At 56.9% G+C, this 26,580-nt stretch overlaps 1 protein-coding gene across 1 annotated transcript; it reads left to right on the top strand.

Moving 5' to 3' along the window:
• The first annotated feature begins 224 nt into the window (after window positions 1-224).
• On the top strand, window positions 225-20,904 carry RANGAP1 (Ran GTPase activating protein 1). Its single transcript, XM_054582437.1, has 16 exons — window positions 225-422; window positions 3,235-3,384; window positions 7,114-7,241; window positions 9,565-9,624; window positions 10,191-10,370; window positions 12,201-12,335; window positions 13,219-13,377; window positions 14,451-14,564; window positions 14,963-15,062; window positions 15,158-15,242; window positions 16,232-16,418; window positions 17,257-17,376; window positions 17,701-17,803; window positions 18,919-19,007; window positions 19,289-19,410; window positions 20,138-20,904. Exons 2-16 carry the CDS (start codon window positions 3,273-3,275, stop codon window positions 20,205-20,207), a joined length of 1,764 nt encoding a protein of 587 aa, XP_054438412.1. The 5' UTR covers window positions 225-422; window positions 3,235-3,272; the 3' UTR covers window positions 20,208-20,904.
• The last annotated feature ends 5,676 nt before the right edge of the window (window positions 20,905-26,580 follow it).

Genomic DNA, 26,580 nt, shown 5'->3' with positions numbered 1-26,580 from the left:
CAGAAGTTGAAAAGGGAGGGCGAAGAGGGGCCCGACGGCCCGCTCTGGGCGCGTTGAATCACGGGAAGGTAGTTCGCGGCGGCTCCCCGCCGCGCCCCGCACGGGAGCACCGGACTACCATACCCGAGAGGCCGCGCGCGCGGGGGCCGGGGAGGCCGCCTGGGCCTGGAACAAATCAGATCGAAGGAAAGAAACTGCCGGCTTTCAAAATCCTCCTCCTCCGCCATCATTCTCAGCCGTGCGGAGAGCAGGTGGTGTTGCGAGTGGGGAGATCGGACGGACAGGCGAGCTGGGCATCGGGACCGCTGGGCTCGGAGGCGGCGACTCCGACCTGACCTGACCCGGACCCTTAGTCAGTCCTCATCCCGGCGGGAGTACGCGCCTGCTCGGGGCTCCCCACGCGGCGGCGCCGTCTGTTTACGGTAGGGTAGGGGGTCCCTTTCCTTTCCCCGTCACCTGCAAGGGATGGGGGCGGGGGCGGGGGCGGGGGCGGGGGCGGGGCGGCCCTGGAACTGGGAGTGGAAGGTGTGGCGCCCACAGAGCATTTTCCCTGCGCCTTCTACTGCTAAGCGCGGAGAGGGTGGCAGTGGGGGTGCTGGCTCCTTTCCCAAGCGGGGAAACTGAGGCTTAGAGAGGGTGTCTGGCTCTCCTGGTCGCGCAGCACACCGCTGCCAACAGTGGCGTCTCCTGTTAGCGTAGGTGTCAGCTGGGGGCGGTGCGCGTCGTCCAGGGACCCGGGTGGGGCTCCCTCGCTGCCCGCCTGTCATTTGCGGCTGGCACTCGCTCGCGTCTCCCTTGCCGCCGCCTCCCAATAGGCCCACACCCGCCGAGGGCCTGGGCTAGCGCCGCAGCCCTCGGGAGAGAATCGGCGTGACTCATTGCTAACGCTTCCCAGGAGCGATGGATGTGCATCTAAGAAAGTGTGAGGTTCATGCCGAGAAGCGAGAGGACTGTTTTCTGTGTTTACCGTTTGTCTTTGCTCTGCCACTGCTCCTTTGCAGACTTTGGACAAACGAATTCACCTCTCTGCTGAGTCTAGTGGATCGCGTGTGTACACTAGACTGAAGGATGGGCTCTCCTACAGCTGATAGATTTTGTGTGCCTCTTCCTTTTGGACCCCACGCCCCACGCACACCGTTTTTCTATTCTCAGATTGTTCCCTTCCAGAACTGCAAGAAGTAGTGGAGTTTCAGGCTAATTTGTATTCCGTTTCATCCTGTCTTTGAAGCACCTTTTAAAAGCCAGGCCGTATGTGGCAGATGGATTGATCCTGTTGAAACGTGTCATATCACCTCTCCCCTCTGCTAGAAACATTCCAGTGGCTCTCCTTGTCACTCAGAATAAAAGCCACAGTTCTTAAAATGACCTTTGTGATTTGAGCCTTTTGTTCATTCTCTTTTCTCATTTCTTACCTCTTTTCTCCCTTCCTGTCTTGTCTGCTCCAGCCCACTGGCCTCCTTGAAGTTCCTCCCCCTACAAGAGCAGGTAGTTGCATTTGCAAGAATGTTCTCCCTCCAGGTATCTGCATGGCTCAATCTGGGATATCCTTCATGTCTGTTTTTTCCCTAGTAACACCTTCTCTAACCATTCTACTTGAAATTGCACCCCCCCCCCAAAAAAAATTCCTTACCTGCCACCTTCCCTGTTTGTTTTTCATATCAGATACTGAGTATCTTATTTAAGATACTCAGTATTTTGTTTAGAACATATGTTTATAGGGGGCAGGGTTTTTGTTTTCTCATTCCTGCTGCACTCCTGGTACCTGCAACAATGTCTAGCACACAGTAGGACTCATAAATGTTGAATGAGTGATTGGATGCCTCCTTACCCAGAAGAGTAATTTGTGCTTATTGATAAAGACAGACACACCAGGGTGATAAGGCTTAAGAAAAGAAGAAGAGGGTGGGAAGTTGGCTCTTAAGGCCCAGAGGAAGCCTAGGGGAGTGGGAGGATGGGAAATTCTCACAGCTGTATCTTGAGGCTGAGTGGATTGGGGGAGGAAGCAGTCTGAGTGGAAGGAGTCTCTGTGGGCAAATTCTCGTTCTCGCCACCAAATCATTCTTCCCTGGTCTCGCCTGATTACCTGCTATTTCCTCTTGGGAGAGTGGAACAGTCCTATCTGAGTTTGCTGAGCAGACTGGAAGCTCCTTTTTCCAGCAGCTCTGCCCCTACTCTGTTGTGTTGGTGGCTATTGTGATGTAGAGACCTCTGGTCTCCTAGGAACCCCTGAGGCCTGACCACCGTGAGCTCCCTACTCTGCTGGCCGAGGGTGAAACCAGATGTGCAGTGGGCTGGCTCCTACGCCCCAGCCCCAGGGTCATGCCAGCGTGGGTGGAGGGGCATTCTCTGGGACAGATGACCTGGATCCCATAGCCATCTATGTCTTGTTTGAGGAATGGGACCCTCAAACAGGAAGTAGCCAAGATGATCCGGCAGGTGCTTGCTTGGGGCAGACTCTTTGCAGTAACGGGACTGGGACCTAACTAACTGTCACTCACTGGGAGCCCAGGAACAGGGCAACTCACATGGCTTTGCTAGGTGTCCCAGCTGGGGCAGTTGGGCAGAGGAGGACTTGTAGTGGAATGATAATTCTTCAGAGGCAAAACATGATTTTTCTGTTTTCTTGCCACCTCATCCACCTTCCTAGAATTATTCCTTTCCTAATTTACTGTTTTCATTTCTCCCAGTGGTTTAGCTATTGGGAAGGTGGACTCAGGCCTACCCTGCTCTCCCCAACTGAGGACCCCAGGAGCCTTCCCCAACTCCACTCCTCTCTCTCTCTCTCTCTCTCTCTCTTTAAAACATTTATTTATTTATTTATTTATTTATTTATTTATTTATTTATTTATTTATAGAGAGGGGAAGGAAGGGAAGAAAAGAGGGACAGAAGCATCAATGTGTGGCTGCCTCTCAAGCACTCCCCACTGGGGATCTGGCCTGCAACCCAGGCATACTCCTTGACTGGGAATTGAACCAGCAACCCCGTGCTTCGCAGCCCGGTGCTCAGTCCACTGAGGCATACCAACCAGGGCACTCTCTTTTAAAATTTATTTACTTACCGAATTTTAGAGAGAAAGCAAAATGATTTGTTGTTTCACTTATTTATGCATTCATTGGTTGATTCTTGTATGTTCCCTGATGGGTGATTGAACCTGCAACCTTCACGTATAACCAACAGAGCTACCCTGCCAGGGCCGAGCCTTAGCTCTCTTAATGAAATTCTGACCACCTCAGTTCACAGATTTCCAGGGGAGCCTACCAACGTGTCCAGCATGGCCTCTGAAGACATTGCCAAGTTGGCAGAGACACTAGCCAAAACCCAGGTGGCTGGGGGACAGCTGAGTTTCAAGGGCAAGAGCCTCAAGCTCAACACTGCAGAAGACGGTGAGTTCCTGCATGGGCGGACCCAAGGGAGGCACGAGAGTGTGGGGATGAGCCCTTCCCCTGACTGTCGACAGGCTCGTTTCACTTCATTGTCTATCACATTTTGTTCTGGCAGCTCCGTGAGGTACCCATCATTGGGCCCATTTAACAGTGAGGCTCAGAGATGGTTTGCCCTTGAGCATACAGAGGCTTCCCAGCCGGTCTTCACGTTTGCGGTGGGCATTTCTGCCCTGACAGCTCAGGCCGGCAGGTGGGAAGGGCCCCTTTGTCTCTTGGAGGGGACAGAGGCGGTGAGGGACCACCGTTAGCAGCAGTCCTTGACCCACCCCCACCTCCACCCCCGTGATCCCCAGCGGATCTGTGGCCTTCCCCAGAGCTGAAGCCTTTATGGAGCTGAGTTAAGACAACAGTCCAGGCCCCCTCAGGAGGTCTGGTCCTGCAGCTGAATCCACCTGCGGGGCGGACGTTCCTGTCTGTGTACAGGCACTGGGACCGGGGAGAACTAGCAGTCAGAACGCAAACTCTTTCTTTCCATTCCTGGCCAAGGCATGGCTGGCACTGACCGACCCTGGATGCCCTGGCTTCTGGGATTGAAGGCACCTGTATCGGTACTTGTAAGGCCTCAAGGTTTTGGTCCAACCAGGCAAACTGGTCTGGGCTTGCCTGGTTGTCCTGCTGTGTGAGCAGGCTCGCTGCCCTCTGCTGGGCCAGAGGCTGCCTGAGTCCTTGGCTTGCTGGGAGCATGGTGATGCACATTCCTAACATCTCTCACAGGGTCGGGAAATTGACCGAGTTCCTCCCTGTGCTTTTCTTACTTTTGATTCTTACATCATCCCTAAGGTACACGTGTTGCTATTTTAGACATAAGGAAAAAGACTTGGGTAACTTAAATAACTCGCCCAATGTCATCCAGCTGATAAGTAGCCAAGCCAGGGTCTTAACAGAGGTCCAGCCGCATCCTTGTTCCTGTCCTCAGCAGACATTCAGCTCGTGCAGTAAACGTGGGTTTGCCGTTAAACGCTACTCACTGAACACCGTGTCAGGAAGAGTTTTAAGTGCCGCACAAACAGTATCTCCGGTTATTCTCACAAAAGCCCTTGTGGTGGGTTTCACCTCCATTTTGCAGATTGGAAAATTAAGGCTCAGAAAGGACTCTGTCTTGGCTGGGAGTGAGCCAGCGTGGTCGGGGCGGGCAAAGCAGTGGATGGAACAAGGCCCTTTTCTCCCTGGGAGGTCATTTAAAGAGCAAAGAAAGGCCTTTCTCCTTTACATGGCCGAGTGACCAACACCTAGAACTTGTTACTTTGTGAGGGGGCAGAGGCAGAAAAGAGAAATCCCTGCTCCTCAGCCATGTGGCACTTGGGTGTTCGGGAATGGTTGGGGCCCCGGTCTAACCTGTTTTTAAGTTAAGCATAATTCCATTTGGATTGAAAACCAAGTGAGAGAGCAGCTTACCTCTGGTGCCACCCTCTGCTTTCCCTGCTCTTCCCACTTTGGTGCATTTCCTTCCAAGGGTGGTCTGTGCTTGTGAGCCAGTCACCCCAGGGCTGAGCTTGCGGAAAGCACTGTGGCTGGGTATTCCTGTACTTAAGTCGCTTGTCCAGCACGGGTCGTCTGCCCGTGGGGCCGTGGCGTGCCCACGCCTTTGAAGGCCCGCGTAAGCATGCCTTGAGCAGCCCTCCTCTCCTCGCGTTGACCGGACAGTCCCTGGGTGTTGCGGGGGGGCCCCTTTTGGAACAGGTCTTCTAAACGACCGAGAGGTTGTCAGCCTTTGCACGGGGTGCCAGCTCTAGAGCGAACCCAGGAGGCGGTAGCAAGGAGGGATTAAGGGACTTCTCTGCAGGGGCGGGGGGCTGCATAAAGGCCATGGTTGAGCTCAGAAGCGAGGGTTTGGGGAGCAGCGTGTGGGTTCAGTTTTGGAAAAGCAGCCTGAGGTTCAGCTCTGCTGTTCTTGAACTGCTGGGCAGAGTCACTTCATTCCTCGAAACCTCCGTTTCTGCTTTTATAACATGGGAGGCTCCTACCTTCCCAGCCTTCCTTGTTGTAAAGAGAAATGGAAGGTGAAGGCTGGTCACCGCTTTCTAGCTGTGTGACCTCCATAGGCATTTACTCCCCCCGTGTGTGTCTCAGGACACTCAGCTGTAACGTAGATGCAACAGTAAGCACCTCGTAGATGGTGTGGGGAATGCATGAGTCAGTGAGTCAGTGCGTGTAAAGCATACACGTTAGGTGCTTATCCGTACGTGGTAGCTGGTAGTGAGCAGAGGCAGTGTGAGCCCCTCTCCTCTTGTAGCTCATGACCCGGTGGGAGGACAATGTTTAACAAACCCACCACGTGACAGTCAAGCAGTTGTTAGGCAGGTGTGAGATTATTGCAGGCTCCACAGGAGTGATTGGGGCTGTGCCGCCTGGGAAGGTGGGGCCCTGCTGGGAGCTTGGCAAGGGGTGCGGCGGTCGCGGGTGCAGGGAGGCGGGGGTGCGCAGAGGCCCCGCTCAGAACGCTTCTTCGCTTCTTCGGGGGCCCTGCCAGGTTGCAGGTCACAGCCTTTCTCAAGACCCTCTGCGGACTTTGTAGCCTAGAAGGTTAAGTTCACCTTTTATCTGCCATACACGTGTATCTCCATCCCTTCTCTACCACGTCACCGCAGCCCGCTCCAGCCTGTGCCTGCCAGACTGGGTGGTTCTGGTTCATGTAACTCATGTGTTTTGTTCAGATTATAAGGTTAATCCATGCACATTATAGAATACAGAAACATGGAAGAAGGAAAAAAATTCTATAAATTTATTATCACACAGCCCAGGGATATAACTACTGTTAATTTTGGTACAATTTTTAGTCTTTTTTTCCCCCCCTAAACATAGCTGAGTTCTTTTTTCTTTTTCTTTTTTGAAAAATAAAATTAGGATCATATTACAAGTACTTTATAACCTACTTTATCACCTGAGTCACTCATAATCCCACCGCCTAGAGATGACAGTGTGCCATTTGGTCTCTATCCTCCTGCCTTCTGGACCTCGTGTTGTGTGCGTGTGCGCGCGCCAGGCACAGGGTCATGGGGGGCAGAGAGAAAGAGCATACAGGCACCGTTCTCTAAGTGTCATCACACAAAATGCATGAGATACCCTCATTTTTTACCTACCACTGTAACATGAATAGTTCCTAAGTCAAACGCCTGTGTCACCATTCATAAAGACGCTAGCATTACTATACTCCAGTGGAGTATAGTAATACTCCATTACTATACGGACCAACCTGTCTGCTGTTGATGGCCATTTAGGCTGTTTGGACTTTTTCATCATAATACAATACAGTAGTGAACACCCAAGCATGAATAATTGAATGCTTGAAAGCCTCCGTGCCATTGTACCTGCCGGCGCTCTGACTTGGGTGCTGTTTGCCCACTTGGCCTGGCGCCCTCCCTGTCCTGTGAGGCTCCATGCAGCCCACCCACAAGGTGTCCCAAGCACCTTCTTTGCCCCAGGCAGCCCGTTGTCTTTCCCTTGCCTCCCAGACCTTTTACACATGCCTTGTTTTAACACTTGTTACAGAAAAATGGTCTGTGTGGCCGTGTCCCCTGCTAGACAGTGAGCCCGTCTGAGTCTTCTTTGTAAGCCAGGGCCTGGCACCTGGTAGGTACATCAGCGCCACTGTGAGCGATAGGGCAGTGGCTGGGCTCTCCTGCCGCAGCTGTTCGCAAGTCTAAGGTTCTCTTCTTTGGTCCGGGGCAGCCAAGGATGTGATTAAAGAGATTGAAGACTTTGATGGCTTGGAGGCCCTGCGCCTGGAGGGCAACACGGTGGGTGTGGAAGCGGCCAGGGTCATCGCCAAAGCCTTGGAGAAGAAGTCGGAGTTGAAGGTGAGATGTCCCGGGGCACAGGGCCCCGGCTGGTTGGGGCCAGCTTCTGCTCAAACAGCCACAGGACTTTCTGGGTTCCTCCCGTTGTGGCGGTCACCATGACCAGCCCCTGTCCCTCTGGCTTCCCCAGAGCATCCAGCAGTGGCCAGCATCCCCCTCCCTGCGTGGCATCCATTTGGGTCGTCCAGTAGTGGGCACGGAGATGGCATCAGGAGTGTAACAGGCTTATTGGGCAACAAATGTGAAGGATAAAGGGGAGAGGAGCTGAACGGGACAGGGAGGGCCTTCGGCTTGTGACGTGGAGGTGGCACCCGTGAGGAGGGAGGGCACAGCTTTGGCTGAGAACCTCCCTCTTCTCGCAAACGCTCAGCTTGCCTTCGCTCCAGAGCAAAGATGGCCTGATGGAGGAGTCTCATGTTGGGCAGAAATGGCGAGGCCTCGCTCAGTGCCTGGGCTGATTGGGAGTGTCCTGCAGCCCGAGGTGGCCAGCTGACCACTCCCCACAGGTGAATGGCAGGCTCTCGGGTAGATCCAAGGGGTGCCCCTCCTGTCTTTTCCCAAAGTGGGCTCCACTGAACGCCTGCGCTTCAAGATGCTCTCGGAGAAAAGTGGGTTACCATGGTCAAAACGCCAGGGAGACGTCACTGCATGCTACGCCTTGCTGGCATCCCAGCGTGCAGGGATAGAGCAGAGCCTCTGGAAGAGTCACGGGGCCGGGGAGAGGGAGCCCTGCTTTGCAGACGGGAAGTGGCTCTCTTAAGTCATACCAGGCCGAGCTTGTGCTGGGCTCCCCTGCACAGGTCGCTCGGTGCTCACAGTGACCCATCTAGTAACGACTCTCCCTTTTGTAAGTCATGGGAACTGAGGCTCTGAGGGGCTGAGTGACTAGCCCAGGCTCCCACTGCTGCCAAGCGGCCGAGCCGTAGTTCGCACGCCTGAGTCCAGTGCTCCTTCTGGAGGCATGGCTGTGCTTTCTGCAGGGGGAACAGTACAGGGCTGGGGGCCATGGGAGAGAATGGAGGCGGGGATCTGCCCAGCAAGGGCCTGGGGCTAGTGTGGGAGGTGGCCCTCAGTGTTTGTCTCCTCAGGAAGACCGCAGCCAGGTTAACAGCCGGGCAGTGGCTAATTCTGCTCTCCTGCCCGGGCAGGCCTTTCCGGGAGCAGAAGCTGGAACTTTTTCCTACAAAAGAGGTTAGCCCTTCCCGGTGACCTGTGACTTCTGCAGGGCAAGAGCAGGGAAGATGTGGTCTGTCCTGGCGGCGACAGAAGCTGAGCTTTAGTGTCCAAGGGCCTGGGTTCCGGTTCTGTCTGTCTGGGCCCTCAGCACCGTGCGTCAGGGTGGCTCACCGAGCAGACGCGTGTAGAGCGTCCCCCGAGGCCCCGGTGTGCCAGTGGTTTGCTTTACCTTTTACAGAAAAACCAGCTTCCCTCATACTTAACGTTGGGTTGAGTTCGTGCCCTTTACAGGCTGGATTTTCAGGGGAAAGTGCTTCCGCGTGTCCCAGGTTTGGCCCAGGACAGGCCAGAGCTGCCAGAGTTGATACTTTAGATGGACACAGCAGCCAGAGTGGGAGGGTAGGGTTGTGTGCGCCCACGGTGCCTAAACCGTGCTGGCAAGTGGGCACAGCCTACTACTGTGGCCTCCACTTCTGTGGCCACCATTTACCTAATATTTCCTTTAAATCAACTCACTTTGAAGTAATGGAAAAGCAAACCCAGTCCCCTCTGTTTAATATAAATGGGAGGCTTCACGCACACAGTTCACAAGGTGTTCCAGCCCACACGGCCACTTGGGGCCCTGTGCCTGCGGCTGCTCTTCCTTTGCTCGAAAGGCAGACAAATAAGAAGCAGGAAGGTGGGCAGGACCCGCCAGCCTCAAAGTGCGGTTGCCTTCTGGAGGTGGACAGGACGGCTGAAAATGGAGTTGAAAAAAGAGTGGCTTCCTTGCTGCTGGATCGCACGTTGTTTACTTTCTGTTCCTCCGCCGCCTAAAATCATGCCGCGTGTTGCTGCCCCCCACACCACATGGGACACTGGTATGGGAAAGGAGCGCTTGGCTGCTGTGCAGCCCCGAGCATCTCTTCTCTCTCACCCTGATTTCCCTCCCAGAAAACCAGACGGTTGAACAGGTGGGGGTTTTCCTGACGTTTCTCCTGAGCCTCCAGGTCCCACCGGCTTTGGCCAGAGCTCGTCCGCCTTTTCGCTGACAAAGCCCGAATTAAGAAGTCTTACAGTGCTCAGTAGTTCAAGCCCACGAGGTGAGGTGCTCCTGACAGATTCCCTCCGAGGGTCTCGGCTAACTCTCCTCGTCCTCCTTTCAAAGCGATGCCACTGGAGCGACATGTTCACGGGGCGGCTGCGGTCTGAGATCCCGCCAGCCCTGGTAAGTGAATGCGGTTGCTGCTTTCCTCTCCCCTGGGCACAAGGACCCCGTTGGCCAGGCCGGTCTGTGTCTCCCCTACTCCCCACCTCCCCAGTCTGTGCCCAGCCCCATTTCTGCCTGCCATCCCTGGCAGAGCCTCCTCTCCGCCCGTCTCTCCTGGGGCACTGCAGCTGTCCCTGGCCCAAGAGGGTCCCAGGATTGCTCCACATCTTCTTGCCGCATCTGGTCCTCCAGCACACGCATGCCACTTTATGCTTATGTTCCTCTGCTCATGTTTTACTGCTGTCTGGAATCTCATGTTTGGCCGGCTGATTCTCATCCAGATAGAGCGCAGATGTCACCTTCTACAGGAAGCCTTCCCTGACCACGCTACATATACCAAGCCCCCAGTCCCCAGCAGAATTGGGAGCCTCTGGAGGGTTTCCAGCCCTGGGTGTATAAGTTAGCAGCCCTGTACTGAAGTGGTCTGCGTCTCTGCCCGTTCCCTACCAGCCCGAGTGCCCTGGCCACAGGAGCGGCACCTGGCAGCTGGCTGTGACACTAACGTGAGTCCCTTCTGTGCCCAGATCTCACTAGGGGAGGGACTCATCACAGCCGGAGCCCAGCTGGTGGAGCTGGACCTCAGTGACAATGCTTTTGGGCCCGACGGCGTGCGAGGCTTCGAGGCCCTGCTGAAGAGTTCCGCCTGCTTCACGCTGCATGAGCTCAAGCTCAACAACTGTGGCATGGGCATCGGGGGCGGCAAGGTGGGTGCACGACGCCCTCCTTCACATCCCCGCGGTCCTTCACCCTCCCCTGCACCCAGTCCCCTACCACAGTTGCTTCCATCTGAAGTGTGTGCCCTGGCCACCTACCATCTGGGTTGCTTGGCCTGTTGTTTTTTTCTTCAAAGGAGAAAGGCCTTGAAGGCGGCAGCGTGTGGCCAGTGGGGAGAGGAGATAGAGTTCATGAAGGTGGGGTTGCCAAGCAACCATCTTGATTCTTGTGTTGCCTTGGCAACACAGAGGCAGTATTGCACTGACCTGCTGGCTCTGCAAAATGCAGGCTTTGGGTGTCCCTAGACCTGCTGTGCCCTAGGAACAGCTGGCAGAGCCACTTAAGGCCTGGCTGTGCGTGTAGGGAGGGAGCCCAGAAAGAGGCAGCGCAACTCACCTCTGTCCCTGCCTCAGCCGGGCTGGTCAGTGTGGGAAGGCTCCTCTCCTCCTCTCAGAACCTGCTCCGAGGGAGCAGGCCGTTTATTCTCTTCCTCCTCCTTTCTGGCTCCTGTAGGCCCGGATTCTAGAAAGACTGAATGCCAGTCTGATTCCCACCTCCCCTCCCCCTGACATTCCAACCAAAAGTAGAAAAGGGCTGGGACACAGGAATTAACAGCGACTGGGAGGGACATCTCTTTAAATATGTGTTATATTCCTAACCTTAAATCTCCCACGCGCACCGACAGGTGGGTGATGCTGTCCCCATTTTTTCAGATAAATAGCCTTGGGCTTAGAGACCTTGGGTCGAGTACCCCGGGTGATGTAGCTCCTGTGGGACAGATGTGGGATTTGAACCTGCATCCACGTGGCCCTGTCAGCACAGCAGCAGGAGCCTGTGTGGCGCTTGCAGTGCCCCTGGCTGAGGAGCCAGAGTGGCCTCCCCTGTGGAGGTGACTGTCATCCCTTGTCGCTCTGGGGAAAGTGAGGGCTGCGCTCCCATGCCAGTCTCAGCCAGCCCTCCCCTCAGCTTTAACTGGGCAAGAAGCTTCGTGTGTTACGAATAACGGTAAGTTTGTGTTATTCATAACAAATGTGAATCAGCACAGAAGACAGGCCCAGCCCCACCTAGAGTATCTGATGTGGTGGGGGAGCCAGAGACGCCCTTGTAAAATGCTTCCACTTTCCATCCATCACCTCACCTCTGCCCAGGAACGGAGGCTTTAAGGCTACCTCCAGCCCGCACCGCAAGGAGAGGGAAAACTGGGCATTCGGCTTTGACTCCCAGCAGCCGAGACCCTGCTTTGTGTGGCCGGCCTGGACACCGGCGCGCGTCAGACGGGTGCAGTGGGGCCATGGTCCCCTTAGCCCACTCCCCTTACATACTGGGGAGCATGGAGGAAACACTGGAAGATTCAGGTTCTGGTCCAGAGTCTGCCCCTAGCGTGGCAGCCATAGGAAAGTTTCTGCCTCTCCCTGAGCCTAAGCCACTTCAGCTGGAAAGGGACCCATGATGGTCCCCACCTGATCAAGGGCTTGTTGACAGCAAGTGCGTAATCATGCAACCCTTTCCCAGGGGTTTAAAGTTGGCCATTCAGTGTCAGTCTGTTCCTTCCCTCTGGCCTTGGTCACTTGTTTCTAACACGAGCCTAAGCTCCAGGGTGGAAGGACCTGCACCTGAAGCAATAGCTAGAAAAGCTCTTTGTAAACTTGAGGGTGCTGGGCACGTGTGAGGGGTGACTGCTGAGCTTTTGGGCAGCTATTTGTCCCTGCACATACCACTGCTGGGTGGCGTGGGGTATTGAAGACCAGTTTAGCCACCTGGCTGCCCTGCTGGGGGAAGGGCTTCCAGCGAGGCCTGGGCCCCTCGCTTCGTCCCCACAGATCCTGGCGGCTGCTCTCACTGAATGTCACCGAAAGTCCAGTGCTCAGGGCAAGCCGCTGGCCCTGAAGGTCTTTGTGGCTGGCAGAAACCGCCTGGAGAACGACGGAGCCACTGCCTTGGCCGACGCTTTCGGGGTGAGTGTGTCTGCCGTCCCTGCTCGCCCCGCCGCCAGCCCTGGGAGCGCAGCCCAGCTCTGCGGCTGAGCCGGGGGCCCTCAGGCGGGCCTCTGCCCCGTGCTGGGCCTGGAGAGCTCGGGGCTGAGGGGGCGCAGACAGGAAGGTGACTCTGATATCCCAGCATGGCGAACACCGTGATAGAGGGGTGGGGGGCTTTGGGGGCACAGAGGAAGAGCGCTGGACAGTGCTTGGGGGGACCCAGGAAGCCTTCCTTGGGGGAGGAGGCATCCAAAATAAGAGGTATACAATGCGTAGTAGTCAGCCTACCAAGAAAATGCCAACAAATAAGGAGATGGAGTGTTCCAGGCAGGGAGAACGAAGTGTTAAAAAAGGGTGGGATGCAAAAGGGCCAGGTGGGTCAGGGAAGACCCTCCTCAGCCGCAGAAGGGCCCTGGCGTGTGGGATGTCAGTGGTATTGCGTGAGTAGGGCAGGAGGCCCCAAGACCAAGGCCAGGGGGAGCTGCACTGTACAGAGAAGGGCACGGCCGACCGCCAGCCAGAGCGCAGGGCCCCTACCGCGCGGGGGGCGCCCGACTAAGAAACTGGTGTCGGCGCTGTGTGGCCCCAGGCCGCTCACTTAGCCTCTCTGATCCCCAGCCTCCTGTGTTAGGAGGAGATCCTAATCCTGGGCGGTCTCCCTCATGAGGCTGTGGAGAGGCTCAGATGCGGCCATGCTGAAAAGCACACTTTGAGATCTGGTCTGCCCAGAACATTCACAGACAAGCCCCTGCCTGTGCGGACAGCAGCCCCGCCCCACATCTGCGTGTAGTGTGTCCCCGCCCCCATCTGCTGGGTGTCACGGTCACCCACCTCCCTGCCCTCTCCCTCCTGCCCCTCGCAGATCATCGGGACTCTGGAGGAGGTCCACATGCCACAGAATGGGATCAATCACCCCGGCATCACTGCCCTGGCCCAGGCTTTTGCCATCAACCCTTTGCTGCGGGTCATCAACCTGAATGACAACACCTTCACTGAGAAGGGCGCGGTGGCCATGGCCAAGGTAAGGCGGGTTCGGCAGGGCCCAGTTGGGCCCCGGTGGCAGGGTCCGGCTGCTGCCTTTGCAAGGAACCCGTCAGCAGGTGGCCACTCTGTTCCCCTCCCTGGCCACGTGGTGTGTACCCCCGGGGTCCAGCTGTGTAAACGTGCCCAGAGTAGAGCGCGTGTCGGGAGCTAGCCTGCGCCCGTCGTAGGCCACTCCGAGTGTCCGCACGCCTTCCTCCTGAGCTGCCTCCGTGTAGCCCCCGCAGTCGGTGCTGGTTTTGCTCCCAGAGGCTGCATGTAAGGCCTAATAGCTTCCTTCGTTGATTTTGTTTGTTGAGCCCCTGTGTAGTGCCCAGCCCTGTGCCAGTCACAGGCCACACAGAGTTGAGTCAGACACAACCTTCAAAAAGCTCCTGTTTCTAGGAGGAAGGGAACGGCTGCTCGGTGACGATGCAGGGCCACGAGCACCGTGACTGGCTGGGTCTTCTATGTGTGAGGGCTCCACGGCCCCACGGGAAGCTGGTCCTGCTGCTGCTCAGTGTTAGCAGAGGTGTGCGCGCAGTTGGGCGCACACGGGAAGTTTAAATTGGACTCAGGCAGGCTTCCAGAATGACGAGGTCACATTTTGGCCAGTGGACTTTGTTGGGACAAAGAGGGTAGAAGGGGTGTTTTAGGCACAGGGATCAGCAACAGGAAGTCTGGCCCAGAAATCGGAGGAAGCCTTGCTCAGTTGGTCCTGGTTTGGAATAACTGGGGCTCGGAGTGTGTTTAAGGGCTGGAGGAGAGGGAGGGAGGGAGGCAAGACCTTGTGGCCTTGCTGAGCCCTTGAGACGTTTTCCTGGAAGGAAGACGGAGCCATGGAGGGTTTGAAGCAGGGGTGCGACATGGTCAGATTTGTGCTTCAGGAACAGGGTTCTGGCTGTAACGGGGAAACAGGGAGGAGGGGATTTAGCTAGAGGCCACGGGGCCAGCAGGGAGGTGGCGAGAAGAGCTGAGAAGGCCAGACTGGACACAGAAGAGGACAAGGTGCGGCCCTGGCTCTTGGGGGCCGGGGGAGGCTGGTCTCCTCACCCTGCGCCCCCCTCCTTGCAGACCCTGAAGACCTTGCGGCAGGTGGAGGTGATCAACTTCGGGGACTGCCTGGTGCGCTCCAAGGGCGCTGTGGCCATTGCAGATGCCGTCCGCGGGGGCCTGCCCAAGCTGAAGGTGTCTGTGGGGTGCAGGGTCCCCTGCACGTGATGGGGGGCGGGAGGGGCGGGCGGATAGCAGAGGGTCTGGTCTTCAGGGCCACGTGGGCCTGGGTTCTTCCACGTCCTCCCTTGTGCCATTGTCCAGCCCCCTCGTCTCTCTGAGCTGCAGTTCCTCCATGTTTACAGTGGGAAGAGGGGAGGAACGTAGGTCACTATCACCATACTGAGTGTAAGTGAAGATATCGAGCACCTGGCTCACCACTGGGTAAATGACATTTTTATTGTTGGTGTCATTCTGCCCATCTGGAGGGCAGAGCCCACCTCACCCTTCCTTAGGGAAATGAGGCTTCAGAGTAGGACCTGGTCCAGTGGCCCACGTTTCTGCCCACCACCTCCCCTTCCTCTTCTTTTCAGGAGCTGAACTTGTCGTTCTGTGAAATCAAGAGAGATGCTGCCCTGGCCGTGGCTGAGGCCGTGGCAGACAAGGCCGAGCTGGAGAAACTGGACCTCAATGGTAAATGGGAAATGGGGGGTGGCCCCAGCACTGGCCTGCTGGGTGGGCCCAGTGCCTGTCCTGACCCCTGACCCTGACCCCCTCCCACCGAGCAGGCAACGCCCTGGGGGAAGAAGGCTGTGAGCAGCTCCAGGAGGTGCTAGACGGCTTCAACATGGCCAAGGTGCTGGCGTCCCTCAGGTAGGGAACTGTGGGCGGCTAGTGACTCATTTGTACGTTGGTTGAGTCCCTGCCACTCTGCTAAGTGGCCGGCGCTGTGCTGGGCATGGGGGATGCGCGACGGAGGCAGTGAAGGTTGCTGGCTTGTGGAACTTCATTCTAGTGGGGTGAGGGGTCAAGAATTGTCAAATAATTGTAGGTTCAGCGGGGGGGACAAAGGCAGGCTGGGGGCCGTGGTCCCCTGGAGAGCGGGGGAGTTGGGGGGAGCGTAAGAGCTGAGCTGGTGCTGACAGGTGAGGCTGGGGAGCCAGCAGCGAGGTCAGGGCCATGACGGGGGTGGGCTGAGTTGTTCATAATGTCAGCCTCAGAGGCCAGCTCTAGAAAGGAAGGGACAGCTGTGGGGGAGGGGGTCCTGGGTGCCCAGAGCCCACTGGAGGCGGGGGTGGGGCCACCGCCTCCAATAGGTAGTGCCTGTCTCCCTTGGCCCCGCCCATCTCCGTTGGCTTTTTTTTTTTTTGCGAGTCAGGGCCTTGGCTCTGGCCCTCACTGCTGGAGCCTGTGCTGCGCCAGGAGCTGGGGACCTGAAGACGGGCTCAGGAGGCCCAGGGTCCAGGGGAAATAGCAGAACAGCCTTCCTCAGGGGACAGGAAAACCCCCACCACTCCCCCGCCCTAGCTGCAGCTTCCCGTGGCCAGCGAGATGTGGGCACACAGCCCTGGACGTCACAGCCTGGGCAGTATTCCTGCCAGACCCGGGGTCCCCACGGCCATCCTCTTCCTGCTCTAGATGCCCCCAGTGGGTTTGGGGCTCTTCAGTGACAGGGACAAGATCTGGTTCTTGGCACGGGCTTCTCCGGGGGGTGAGGTGTGAGTGACGGGCTCCTTCATGACCCACTTGTTCCCACCCTGGGAACAGCTGCCCAGCGGGGTCTGTGGGTTCACAGAGCCAGGCCTCAGCCGACATGGGCCGCTGGGCAGGGAGGGTCTGCTTTAGCCAGTTCCTTTCTGCAGTGACGATGAGGGTGAGGATGACGACGAGGAGGACGAGGAGGAGGAAGGAGAAGATGAGGAAGAAGAGGAGGAGGAAGATGAGGAGGAGGAGGAAGAAGAAGAAGAGGAAGAAGAAGAGCCACAGCAGGAAGGGCAGGGAGAGGAGCCAGCCACACCATCAAGGAAGATTCTGGACCCTAACAGTGGGGTGAGTTCTGTCATTTGCAAGGATCAGAACCCAGTCCCCAACCACACGGCCCCAACATCTTCATGGGGCCCCGTGGTAGCGGTGGGATCCATTTAAACACAGTGGCCCCAGACTATTTTTGCCCTCTTTGTATTGAACTCAGTGTAGATGTGTTCATTTAGAAATAGTAACATGTAACGTTGCTATGTTATACATAAGACATAAGTACTTCTAAAAGAATAGAGTAAAAAAATAAGCATTAATAGAAATTCTTTTTCCCACCTGTGAGTGGGTTATCTTGCTTATCTGCAGGGACCGCCGCCTGCCCCACAGAGCGACTGGGACCATGGCCCAGCCTGGCACCTGGTGCCTCTTCCCTGGCCAGGAGGCTGGCGGAGTCAGGCCTGCCCTGTCCTATCATTCATTCCTGTTCCTGCCCAGGCTCCCAGATAAAGCTTTTTGGGTTGGACAAGGACCCCCTCTATTCTTGCTGAATTTGGCTTTTCCAGTTATGGAAGCATTGCAACAAATAGCATTTTTCAGTGTTCCGTTTTCCTCTGGGCACCGTTGGGGCTCCTAGCAGTGCGTATTGGGGCTAGATGCCAGTTCCTGGTGCGTCCGCTTTAGTCCCCACGTGCCTTTTGAGTCATCACCGTATGTCATGACATAGGCCCACGTGGTCTTGCCCGGCTCTTGAAGTCCTAGGGAGGTGGCTCGGCCAGTGTTGGGGCCCCACCCTTTGGGGAACCGCACCTGAGCGGGAGGAAGATTGTAGACGGAGCAGCGACTGGCAGGTGTTCTGGGCGAGGAGTCTGGGTCCGGGCCTCTGACAGCACTGCCTGTGCCGCCCGTCCCGCAGGAGCCAGCTCCCGGGCTGTCCTCCCTGCCTCCCGCGGACATCGCCACCTTCCTGGCTTTCCCGTCTCCGGAGAAGCTGCTGCGCCTGGGGCCCAAGAGTTCCGTGCTGATCGCCCAGCAGGTGTGAGCGCTTCCGACCTCGCGCCTGCGTCTGCCGAGCTGTCGGAGAGAGGGACAAGCAGAGCACGGGACTGGCAGGGGAGGCTATCAGTGGGTGGGGGTGCTGCCAGGTGTCCCTTTACGTGCTGCACGCTTGCGTGACCAGGGCCAGGCCAGGCTCTGAGGGGCGGCGTGGGGCGAGGTGGGACCTGTCCTTGCCCAGTAGAGGCCCACGTCTTACCAGAGCTCTCTGAGGCAGCCACAGAGCCCGGGCGCGTCCCCTCTGTGTGTCAAAGCCCTGGGGCTCCGGCCCCTGCTGACCAGCCGTTGTCGCCTGTGTCCTCAGACTGACACATCTGACCCAGAGAAGGTGGTCTCCGCCTTCCTGAAGGTGTCCTCTGTATTCAAGGACGAAGCCGCAGTGAGGACGGCAGTACACGATGCAGCAGGTAAGGTTGGCTGCGGGACTCAGATGGCTCCTGCGCTCACGGAGGAGCTGCTCTCTGGCCCCTCCTGCCTGTTCTCTGTTGGGTTCTCACTGGGTGCTCTCCTTTCTGGTTTTTCATAAATGAGGAAACTGAGGTCCTTCCCGGAGTCACACAGCTATGTGCCTTAGAACTCAGGCTGGGTGGCGTTCACCACGGGAGGACCAGCTAGTCACAGCCCAAGGCCCTTGTGGAGGCCATCCTCTCAGGGGAGAGGTGAGGCAAAGGGAGCTTCTGTCTCCACCTCCAAATCTCCGCACACGGGGTCCTCTCCACCCGGAGGCCCCCTGCTTTCCCTGTATCTTTCACCAGGCTTTCTGGGAGCTCTGGTCCCCCTCCCCGCATCCCAAGCCCTGTCCTGACTTCCTCTCCCCACCTCGTTCTCCGTTACCTCCACTGATCTTCCACCTTGTCCGTGTATGTCTGAGCCTCCACGGGTGGGCCAGGTCCTCCTGGCAGCGGAGAGGAAGGGCCCATGGGTGAGCGGCACAGCGTGGGGAAGTGGGGAGAAAGTGGGACCGCGTGCAGTGCTTGCTCCTGGGCACACTGCGGGCGCTGAGGCAGGAGGACCCGCTGGAAGCAAGGCGGGGCGGGCAGGGGAGGGCCAGGTGGGAGTCTCCGGCTCTGCTCCCTGAGGGAGGTCCCAGCCCCCTGGGCACTGGTGAGAGCCAGTCCCCTGAATCGTTCCCCAGGACAGCCCAGCACAGAAGCGAGGGCCGCAGCGGTCCCTGCAGGCCCCGGCCACGCTCGTCCCTGTTCATGCTCCCTCACCTCCACAGGAGGCTGACGGGGGCCACCTGCCTCACTTAACCTCCGCCCCAGCTGTGCCAGGTCCCCGAGCCCATTTTTCTTAAGAGGCCAGGACAGGGAAGGGTCGGGTGTCACAGCCGAGCCCTTTCCCTGGTACTAGCTGTCCCCTCGGCCTGGTACCTGTCCATGTCCCGTCTCCTGTGTTCACATCCTGAATAGCGCAGGAGGCAGGACCCAGCCTGCGGGGGGCGGCCTGCCGCCTGCCCTGTGGCCCGTGGCCCGCCCTTTGGTGCACTGAGCGCCTGCCCCATGCTGCTTCCATCCCGCAGACGCCTTGATGAAGAAGGCCTTCAGCTCATCCTCCTTCAACTCCAACGCCTTCCTCACCAGGCTCCTCATCCACATGGGTCTGCTCAAGGTGCGGCTGGAAGCGGGCGGGGCGGGGGGCGCTGGCGGGGCGGTGGGGGGGCGCTGCAGGTCTGCTGGCTGTGTCCGCCTGCCCCTCCCACAGGAGTCCTGCTGGGACCTGTCACCCATGCTGTCCTGGGCCTGGCTCTGCCAAAACAGCCTTGGTTTTCCTGATGGGACTCTGCTTGTCCTTGGCCATGGCGCTGTCTGAGCAGGGGCTGGACGGTGGAGACCTACGATCCCCCAGGGGACCTTGAAGCTCACCTTCTGCTCGGTGTGCTCCCCTTGCAGAGTGAAGACAAGGTCAAGGCCATTGCCAACCTGTACGGCCCCCTGATGACGCTGAACCATGTGGTGCAGCAGGACTACTTCCCCAAGGCCCTCGCCCCGCTGCTGCTGGCGTTCGTGACCAAGTGAGTGGCCTGCGCCAGCTGCCGTGGTCTGCTGAGACTCCTCTGGCCTGGCCACCCGGGCTTGTGAGAGGCCCCTGGGTCTCCCAGGCTCTTGGCATCCGTGATTAGGTGCCACTACTCCTGTGTGGCCACCACACCTGTCAGGCCTCCTCCCCTGTGCCCAGGACTCAGAGCCCTTCTCTGTGAGACAGAGGACAGGCTACATCCCACATTGTCCAGACGAGGAAACCGAGGTCAGTGAGGAGTTTGCCCACATCACAGTACTGATCAGGGACCCGTGCTCGGCAACGTCCCTGGCACCACTTCTGTGTCCATTGCCACAGCGACCTAGGCCCAGGCGCCCAGCCCCGCTGGCCTCCGCAGCCACAGGCCCTGCCCTGGGGACAGAGATGTGGGAGCCTTGTCCTTGCCCTGGAGGGTCCTCACAGAGGCCCTGTGCGGCCCCAGCAGACCAGCCTGCCTCAGGCCTCCGTCTCCCAATTTGCCCAACCAAGAGGTTGGCCAGAGTTGTCTCCAGGGGCTGTGACCCGCCTCACTTCCGGTGAACCCAGAGCCCTGGGAGAAGGCGGGGGTGGGGTGCAGAGGAGGAAGGAAGTGCCACCCCCACCAGCATGTGCATCTCCTTTGAAAAGTCATTGTGAAAATTCGAAAAGCGGGTTCTGGAATATTTCAAGTCTCCAAAGTGGTCCCTGCGCTGCTGCTGCTCACTGAGCCCCTTTCCCCACAGGCCCAACGGCGCCCTGGAGTCCTGCTCCTTCGCCCGCCACAGTCTGCTGCAGACGCTGCACAAGGTCTAGACCTGCGCACGAAGCGGCGCCTCCCCGACCCTCAGCCTGGACCAGTGATTTGGGAAGGGACTCGGAGGAAGGACTCTGGCCAGAGGCATGGAGGGTCTTTGTCACATGTGTCATGCTGGTCCCCCGAGTATGTGTGTCGGTGTGGTGTGCGTGCCGGTGTGTGCTTCCTGTCAGGTCTGGGTTAGGTAACGTCTCCCTGCTGGGCCAGCCCGGGTTCTCTGGCGGGGAGGCGGCCCCAGGCGAAAGGGCTGCGGGCTGTGAGCCGCTCTGCCATTAAATTCACGGCCATCTGAGGGCGCCGTGCTGATCTGGACCTCAGGCGCTGGCATGGCTGTTCCCACCCTCTTTGCCTTCCTTGGCTTCCTAGGTCACATCAAAGCCTGGGGCGCTGCTGTCCATTGGCTGTCGTTCCCCCTCCCCCAACTTCCCCTTGTGGTTGGGCTGCATCCCAACCTGCTTCTGCTTCCTGTGACCGAGCCCTGGTCCTGCAGCCACCACAGTCCCCACCGTGGACCCCTGCTGTGCTGAGCCCTCAGCATGAGAGGCAGAGACCGCCGCTGCAGGGCCATGGGCGTCCGCAGAGGGCAAGACCCTGGTGCCCCTGCCATGTGGACAGGACAAGAAGCCAGTGGGCAGACACCAGGGGGTCCTGGAGCAGGCGATGCCTGGATGGCGCTGGCTGTGGACCCAGTGGGGCCGTCCCCTGGCCGCCGAGATGTCTGTGGCTGGCCTGAGGCCACACTGGAGGGGTGCCTGGAGAGGCACAACCCTGTTCTCCAGCCGGGGTGGGGGGTGGGGGCGGGGGCAGGGGCAGGGCCCGCTGCTGCCTGAGCTCCCTCTCAGAGCTCTCAGAGGGCCCGGCGGGAGCAGCGCGGGGACTGGATGGGCTCGCGTGCCTGCCGCCTCCTTCGCTGCCTCGCCATGCCCCGTGCTTTCCCCTTTGTGTTCTGTGTCTGGGCTGTGCCCGAGGCTTCACAAATAAAAGTCATGTGGTAACGGGGGCCTGAGAAACTTTTCACCTGAAGTGGGCTGTCGCGGGGGCCCTCGGTCTGTAAGGCGCAGTCCATGCTGCCGAGTCCCCATGCCAACCTTGTGCCATCACTCGGGGCAGGTTTCTCCCACCAGGGCCAGATTCGTCTTCTGTGTGCACACGCCCACTCCTTCCGCCAGGTGAGGGGCTGGGGGGGACCAGGGTTGGCCCTGAGCTGTGGGAGTCGGGGAGGGGTTCTCCCTCTGCCAGTGGAGGCCCCGAGCTGGGATCCCGTTCACCTGCCTGGCCCCTTCGCACCTTCCACCCCGTCTTTGGGCCACAGCTCCACCGGTCCCACGCTGCTCCACTTACGGGCCTGACGGGGCAGGGCCCTGTCTCCATTGCGCCACAGGCCCTACTGTCTGCGCGGCCAGGCCCCCTGGATCTGGCTAGCAAGGTCACTCCACGGGGTGGGCCTGGCTGGGAGGCTCCTGCCGTGGGAGTCTTCTCCGCGGGCGCTCCGCCTGGGGCAGGACAGTCCGGGAGAGCCCCTCACCACATACCCTGGTGTTCCCACAGGCATCAAGAGGTCTCTCCAAGTTTTCTCAGGGACAGCATTTTCTTACTGTGGACCACTCAGGTGACTCCTTTCTTGGCCAGGGGCTGAGGGCATGTCTTGCCCTGCCCCTCCCCGCACAAGGAGATGTGCCAGCACCAACTCCCCCGCAACCCCGCCCGGCCTCGCCTGGCTCGGTCCTGAGTCCTGGGAGCTCCCGGGCCTGTGCGGGAGACCGGCAGGCATGGACCACCGTGGGGACAATGGGCAGTGAGTGGCGGTCGGGAGGCTGGGATGCAGATGAGGTCACTGAGGCTCAGGCTGCTCGGCCTGGTGGCGACAATCTTCGGGAAGGTCATTTGCAAGGAAATCCCAGCCGACGTTTTTGGGAATGACCAGTGTGTTGTTTTCCGTGATGTTGCCCCTTAAGCGCCAACACACCTGGTGAAACCCAAGAAGCTTGTGACCCAGGCTTCTGTAGCAGAAGACGATGTTGAAAGTCGTCTTGGACATTTAACAATGGTGGGCAAGAAACGTGCTGCCAGTCCGGGCCTGGGGCAGGGCCATCGTGCAGTGAATGAAGGCTCGGACGGGGACAGTCCGCCGACCGCGTTTGTCCTCCTCATCGTGGAGGCTGGCAGATGAACTGGCCACCTGGCTAAGCGTGTTTTCAGATAATCCCTATTGTGGGCAATGAACACAGTACACTTTATTTTGGCCTATGTATGGAGAGATTGAGGAACTAATTTCTAAAACCCTACATGATAGCATTGCATGTTCTGAAAAAAGGATGCAGAACTGAGTCGTGAGGTTCAAATGGGACTTCTCATGGGTGACATTTGTCAGATGGAGAAGCAGGCGTGAGGCTGCATAGCGGCCTCTCGGAGGTTCTCTGGCTGGGCTGGCCTTTCTTCTTGGTCCCATGTGAGTGGGTTCTGACTACGCCGGCCCCACCAGATCCAGGCACAGGGAAGGGCCGGTGAGCCTCTAATTTTCTGCTTTCTGAGAAAGCTGCAGCCTTTTGGAATTTCCCCCCCAACTCCCACGCTCCTGAGAACTACAGACAGCCCTGAGACTGTGCAGGCAGGAGGTCCCTAAGCTCCGTGATTTGGGGTCTGCAAGATCATAGATGCCCTGGCCTGGTATCCTACATGCAAAGAGTCTGCTCAGCACCAGGCTGTTCCCACTACAGGGGATGCAGCCACTGGCTTGGGGCTAACCCACCAATTCTATTCTGAGGCTTGGACTAGAAAAGCCCAGGAAGCCTGGTTGAGGGCGCTCCTGGCAGCACACCCTGCTGGCAAGAACCTAGAAAAGACTTGCAGGCCAGTAGCAAAGCGCAAAGCGGCCCAGGGGAGCGGTAGGCCGTGGTGGCAGCGTGTCAGCCAAGGTTATGCGCATACCACGCACAGGCGGATCCACTCCGTTAGCAAGTTAGCGCCTGTGTAAGCATCAGTATGTACGTACGATGCTGTTACCAATACAGGAGGTGCTGAACCCAGCCTTCACCGCGGGACTTAGTCTGGGAAAGGAGGGGCACAGGGCGGGGTGGAGGGCCCAAGCCTCCAAAGTGATCCAAGCCCATCCACTGAAGGGCCATATTCTTCAAAAGAAAATAGGAGAGCATTTTTGACAAAATTTTAACCATAAGGAAGTTTGCCTATGTCAAAAAATGTAAAAATACCATAAAACAGAAGAAAAGGTGATAGAGTAGAAAGACCAAGAAACACAAACAGCATAAAACAAGGACTAGCATTGAGCATATAATCCACTGAAAACTAGGCAAAGGACATGGACAGGCATTCCACAGAAGAGAGACCTGGTAAGCAAGGTCCACACAAATTCTGCATATCGCTGGAGGGATGCGCTAATAAAACCGCTTTAGAGAGCAATCCGGCAGATGCTAACAAAATTGGGAATTCGTACAGCCCGCAGCCCCAAACTTCATTTCTCAGGATGTACTTCAGATCAACTCGCTCATGTGCACAAGGAGGCAAGTACAAGGGCAGTTTGATACGGGATACCAGAAAATTGAGAGAGAAGCTAAATGGCCATCGGTAGGGAGATGATTAGATTATGGCACATGTGTGCAACGAACGCTGTGTGGCAGTTAAACCAGAAGCCACCTGCAGCCACATAAATGAATCTTGAAAGGACTTAAGTTGCAAAATAATATGTCCTGTTCAGTATATTAAAAATTTATTGCCATATATTGTAGGAAAATTATACTATTCCATTAAAGTGATTGGTTGCCTCTGGGTAGAGAGGGAGAGGAGAGAACAAGACAAGAATGGAAGCACGGGAGGGGGCTTCTCCGGAATTTGCTGCACCCAAAAGAAGTGAAAGCAAGGACTCGGGTGCCGGTCACCCACATGCACCCCGGCGTTACGGTAGCTAAGAAGTGGAAGCAACCCAGGTGCCCATCCACAGATGAACAGAAAAAAAATCTATACATACAACAGCAGAGTATTCAGCCATAAAAAGGAATGAAATTCTGATACATGCTGCAACATGGATGAACCTCGACACATCACGCTAAGTAGAAGAAGCGAGACATCAAAGGACAAGTAATACGTGATTCCACTTGTATGAGGTACCTAGAATTAATAGAGAAAAAAGACCCATTCACAGAGATGAAAGGTAGCAGAGAGGTTACCAGGGGTTGGGGGGAGGGCGAGATGGGGGTTGGTGTGTCGCAGGGACCATGTGTCTGTTCGGGGTGATGAAAAGGTTCTGGAGGTGGCTGGTGAGACGGCTGCACAGCGTGGGGAATGTACTCGATTCCGCAGAATTGCACACACGGAACGGTTCATATCATGTATATTTTACCACAATAAAAAAATGTAACAGATAAGACTGGATCGTTTCGAAGGTAGCACAGGTGACTGTCATCAAGACCCCTAGAGTAAGAAAAAGAATAAATCTTTGTGTAACTTCGTGGTTTGCCGTTATTGTAGGATATTCAGGCAACGGATACTATGTAGCAATGAGATCAGGTTTCTGTTCATCAAAAGGCATCACAAGGGAGTAAATTAAGGCAAGTCAAAGGAAGAAAGTAATTGCAGTATATATTTTAAAATTATTTAGAGTTTCTAAAATGTACTGAAGACAACACAATAGAAAAATGAACAAAAGCCTAGAATGAGCACTTCAAAACAAAACATGAAAAGCTGCTTACTTTCATTAGTCTTCAGAGAAGTACATATTAAAATCCCACTGGGCATACATACCATTATATCCTCAGTAGAATGGCTCCAATACAAAATGCAAATGATACCGAGCACCGGTGAGGACGTGAAGCGACGGGAACGCCCGGGCGCCGCTCCTGAACCGGCAAGTCGGCGCGCCCGCTGCCGGGAACTGGCAGTGTCCCTGGAAGCGGAAAATGAGCCTGTTCTAGAGCGAGCAATTCCACCCCCGCCCCCGCGCCGTGTGTGTGTGCGCGTGCGTGTGTGTGCGTGCGTGTGTGTGTGTGTGTGTGTGCGCGCGCGCGCGCGCGCGCACATCCTTACAGGGACGGGTTGTGATATGTTCATGAAAAAGTGTGCGAACCTGGTAGGCACCACTTCATACTGGCCCGGCCCTGGAAACACCCCGGATTCCGGCCACGCGCGGGACGGACGGGGAACTGAGGCGCAGGGAGGCGGAGCCGGCCACCGCCGCCCGAGCAGGAGCGGCGGTTCAGTGCTGGCGGTGGTGGGAACTGCCAGGGCACGACGGTGCAAAGCAGATCGACGCTAAGCTGGTCCCACTGCCTCTAAATTCCCCGCGGCGGGTGCGCTCCTTCCTGCCTGCATTCGGGGCAGATGGCTCTGCGCCTCGGCTCCACGCCACTGCTGCGCAGTATTTATGGAATGGAATGCTATACAAAAAAGAAAATGAACAAATTAAGATGAATCACAGGTGACTCTCGTAGAGACACTGTTGAGTGAAGAAAGCTGGCCGTAAAAGAGTATGCAGTGATTCTGTTGATAGGGAATTTGCTGAGTGAAATAGCACATGAAGGAGCTTGTGTGCAATGTGGCACTGTGTCTGCTTAGAAAACAAAAAGCCCAAATGAAATAGCAAAAGATGCAATTTCATCAGAAAAATGATACATAAATGTTTGCTATGATCTGGATGGACTATTTCATTGAAAATGCACATGTGTCCAAGAAGGTAATTATTTGTATACTTTTTGCAACGTTATAATAACAAAAACTTGGAGGTAACAGGTTAATTAAGTTGATACGGTTACATCATGGAATACTATACAGCAATCAAAATGAATGAGAATGACTAAGAAGAGAGCTCCCAATAACCTGATGTTGAGTGAAAAAACAAAAGTGCAGAAAGTTGTAAGCAGAATATATTGAACAATGTATGTAAAGGTATAATAACAAATGGAAAGGACAGAGTTAATCATTCTTGAGCACCTACTATGTGCCAGGCGCCTACCTTAATGCCCACAGCAATGTTCTGAGCTAGTTACTAATCGCATGTTTTTCTCACAAAGTAGGAAACGGAGGCTCTGCGGGGCACAGCCCACCCAGGGCCCCACAGCCGGAGACCATACAGCCCCTCAGTCCCCTCCCTGCCGGGCCGCCCTGGGGCTCCGCTGCCCAGGCGGGGCCTTCAGGCCGGGCCGGGATCCCGAGCTGGCGCTGGGCAGGAGGCCCTGTAACTCCAGCCGCCGCTCCAGCCCCTGCCCGCCCCCCCTTCACCTCAGCCTCTGGCCGAGCTGCCCACAATGCCTCCCATTCAGCCCTGTCCGCACTGCCAGGCCCGCGGGCAGGGAGGGGGGCTCCCGCCAGCAACCAGACAGGGGCAGGCGCAGCTTTTCCCTTGTGCTGCTCCTCCAGGCTGGA

Source organism: Pteronotus mesoamericanus, unplaced genomic scaffold (genome assembly GCF_021234165.1).
Source record: "Pteronotus mesoamericanus isolate MK-2021 breed Mesoamerican mustached bat unplaced genomic scaffold, CSHL_Meso_final contig_702, whole genome shotgun sequence".
NCBI classification, from domain to species: Eukaryota; Metazoa; Chordata; class Mammalia; order Chiroptera; family Mormoopidae; genus Pteronotus; species Pteronotus mesoamericanus.
This window is presented reverse-complemented; position numbering and strand designations above follow the sequence as displayed.

Coding starts and splice junctions, on each gene's coding strand:
- RANGAP1 (XM_054582437.1), top strand. CDS start 3,273: ATGGCCTCTGAAGACATTGCCAAGTTGGCAGAGACACTAGCCAAAACC. Junction 14,565..14,962: donor GGGGCCTGCCCAAGCTGAAG/GTGTCTGTGGGG, acceptor TCTTCTTTTCAG/GAGCTGAACTTGTCGTTCTG. Junction 17,804..18,918: donor GGCAGTACACGATGCAGCAG/GTAAGGTTGGCT, acceptor TCCATCCCGCAG/ACGCCTTGATGAAGAAGGCC.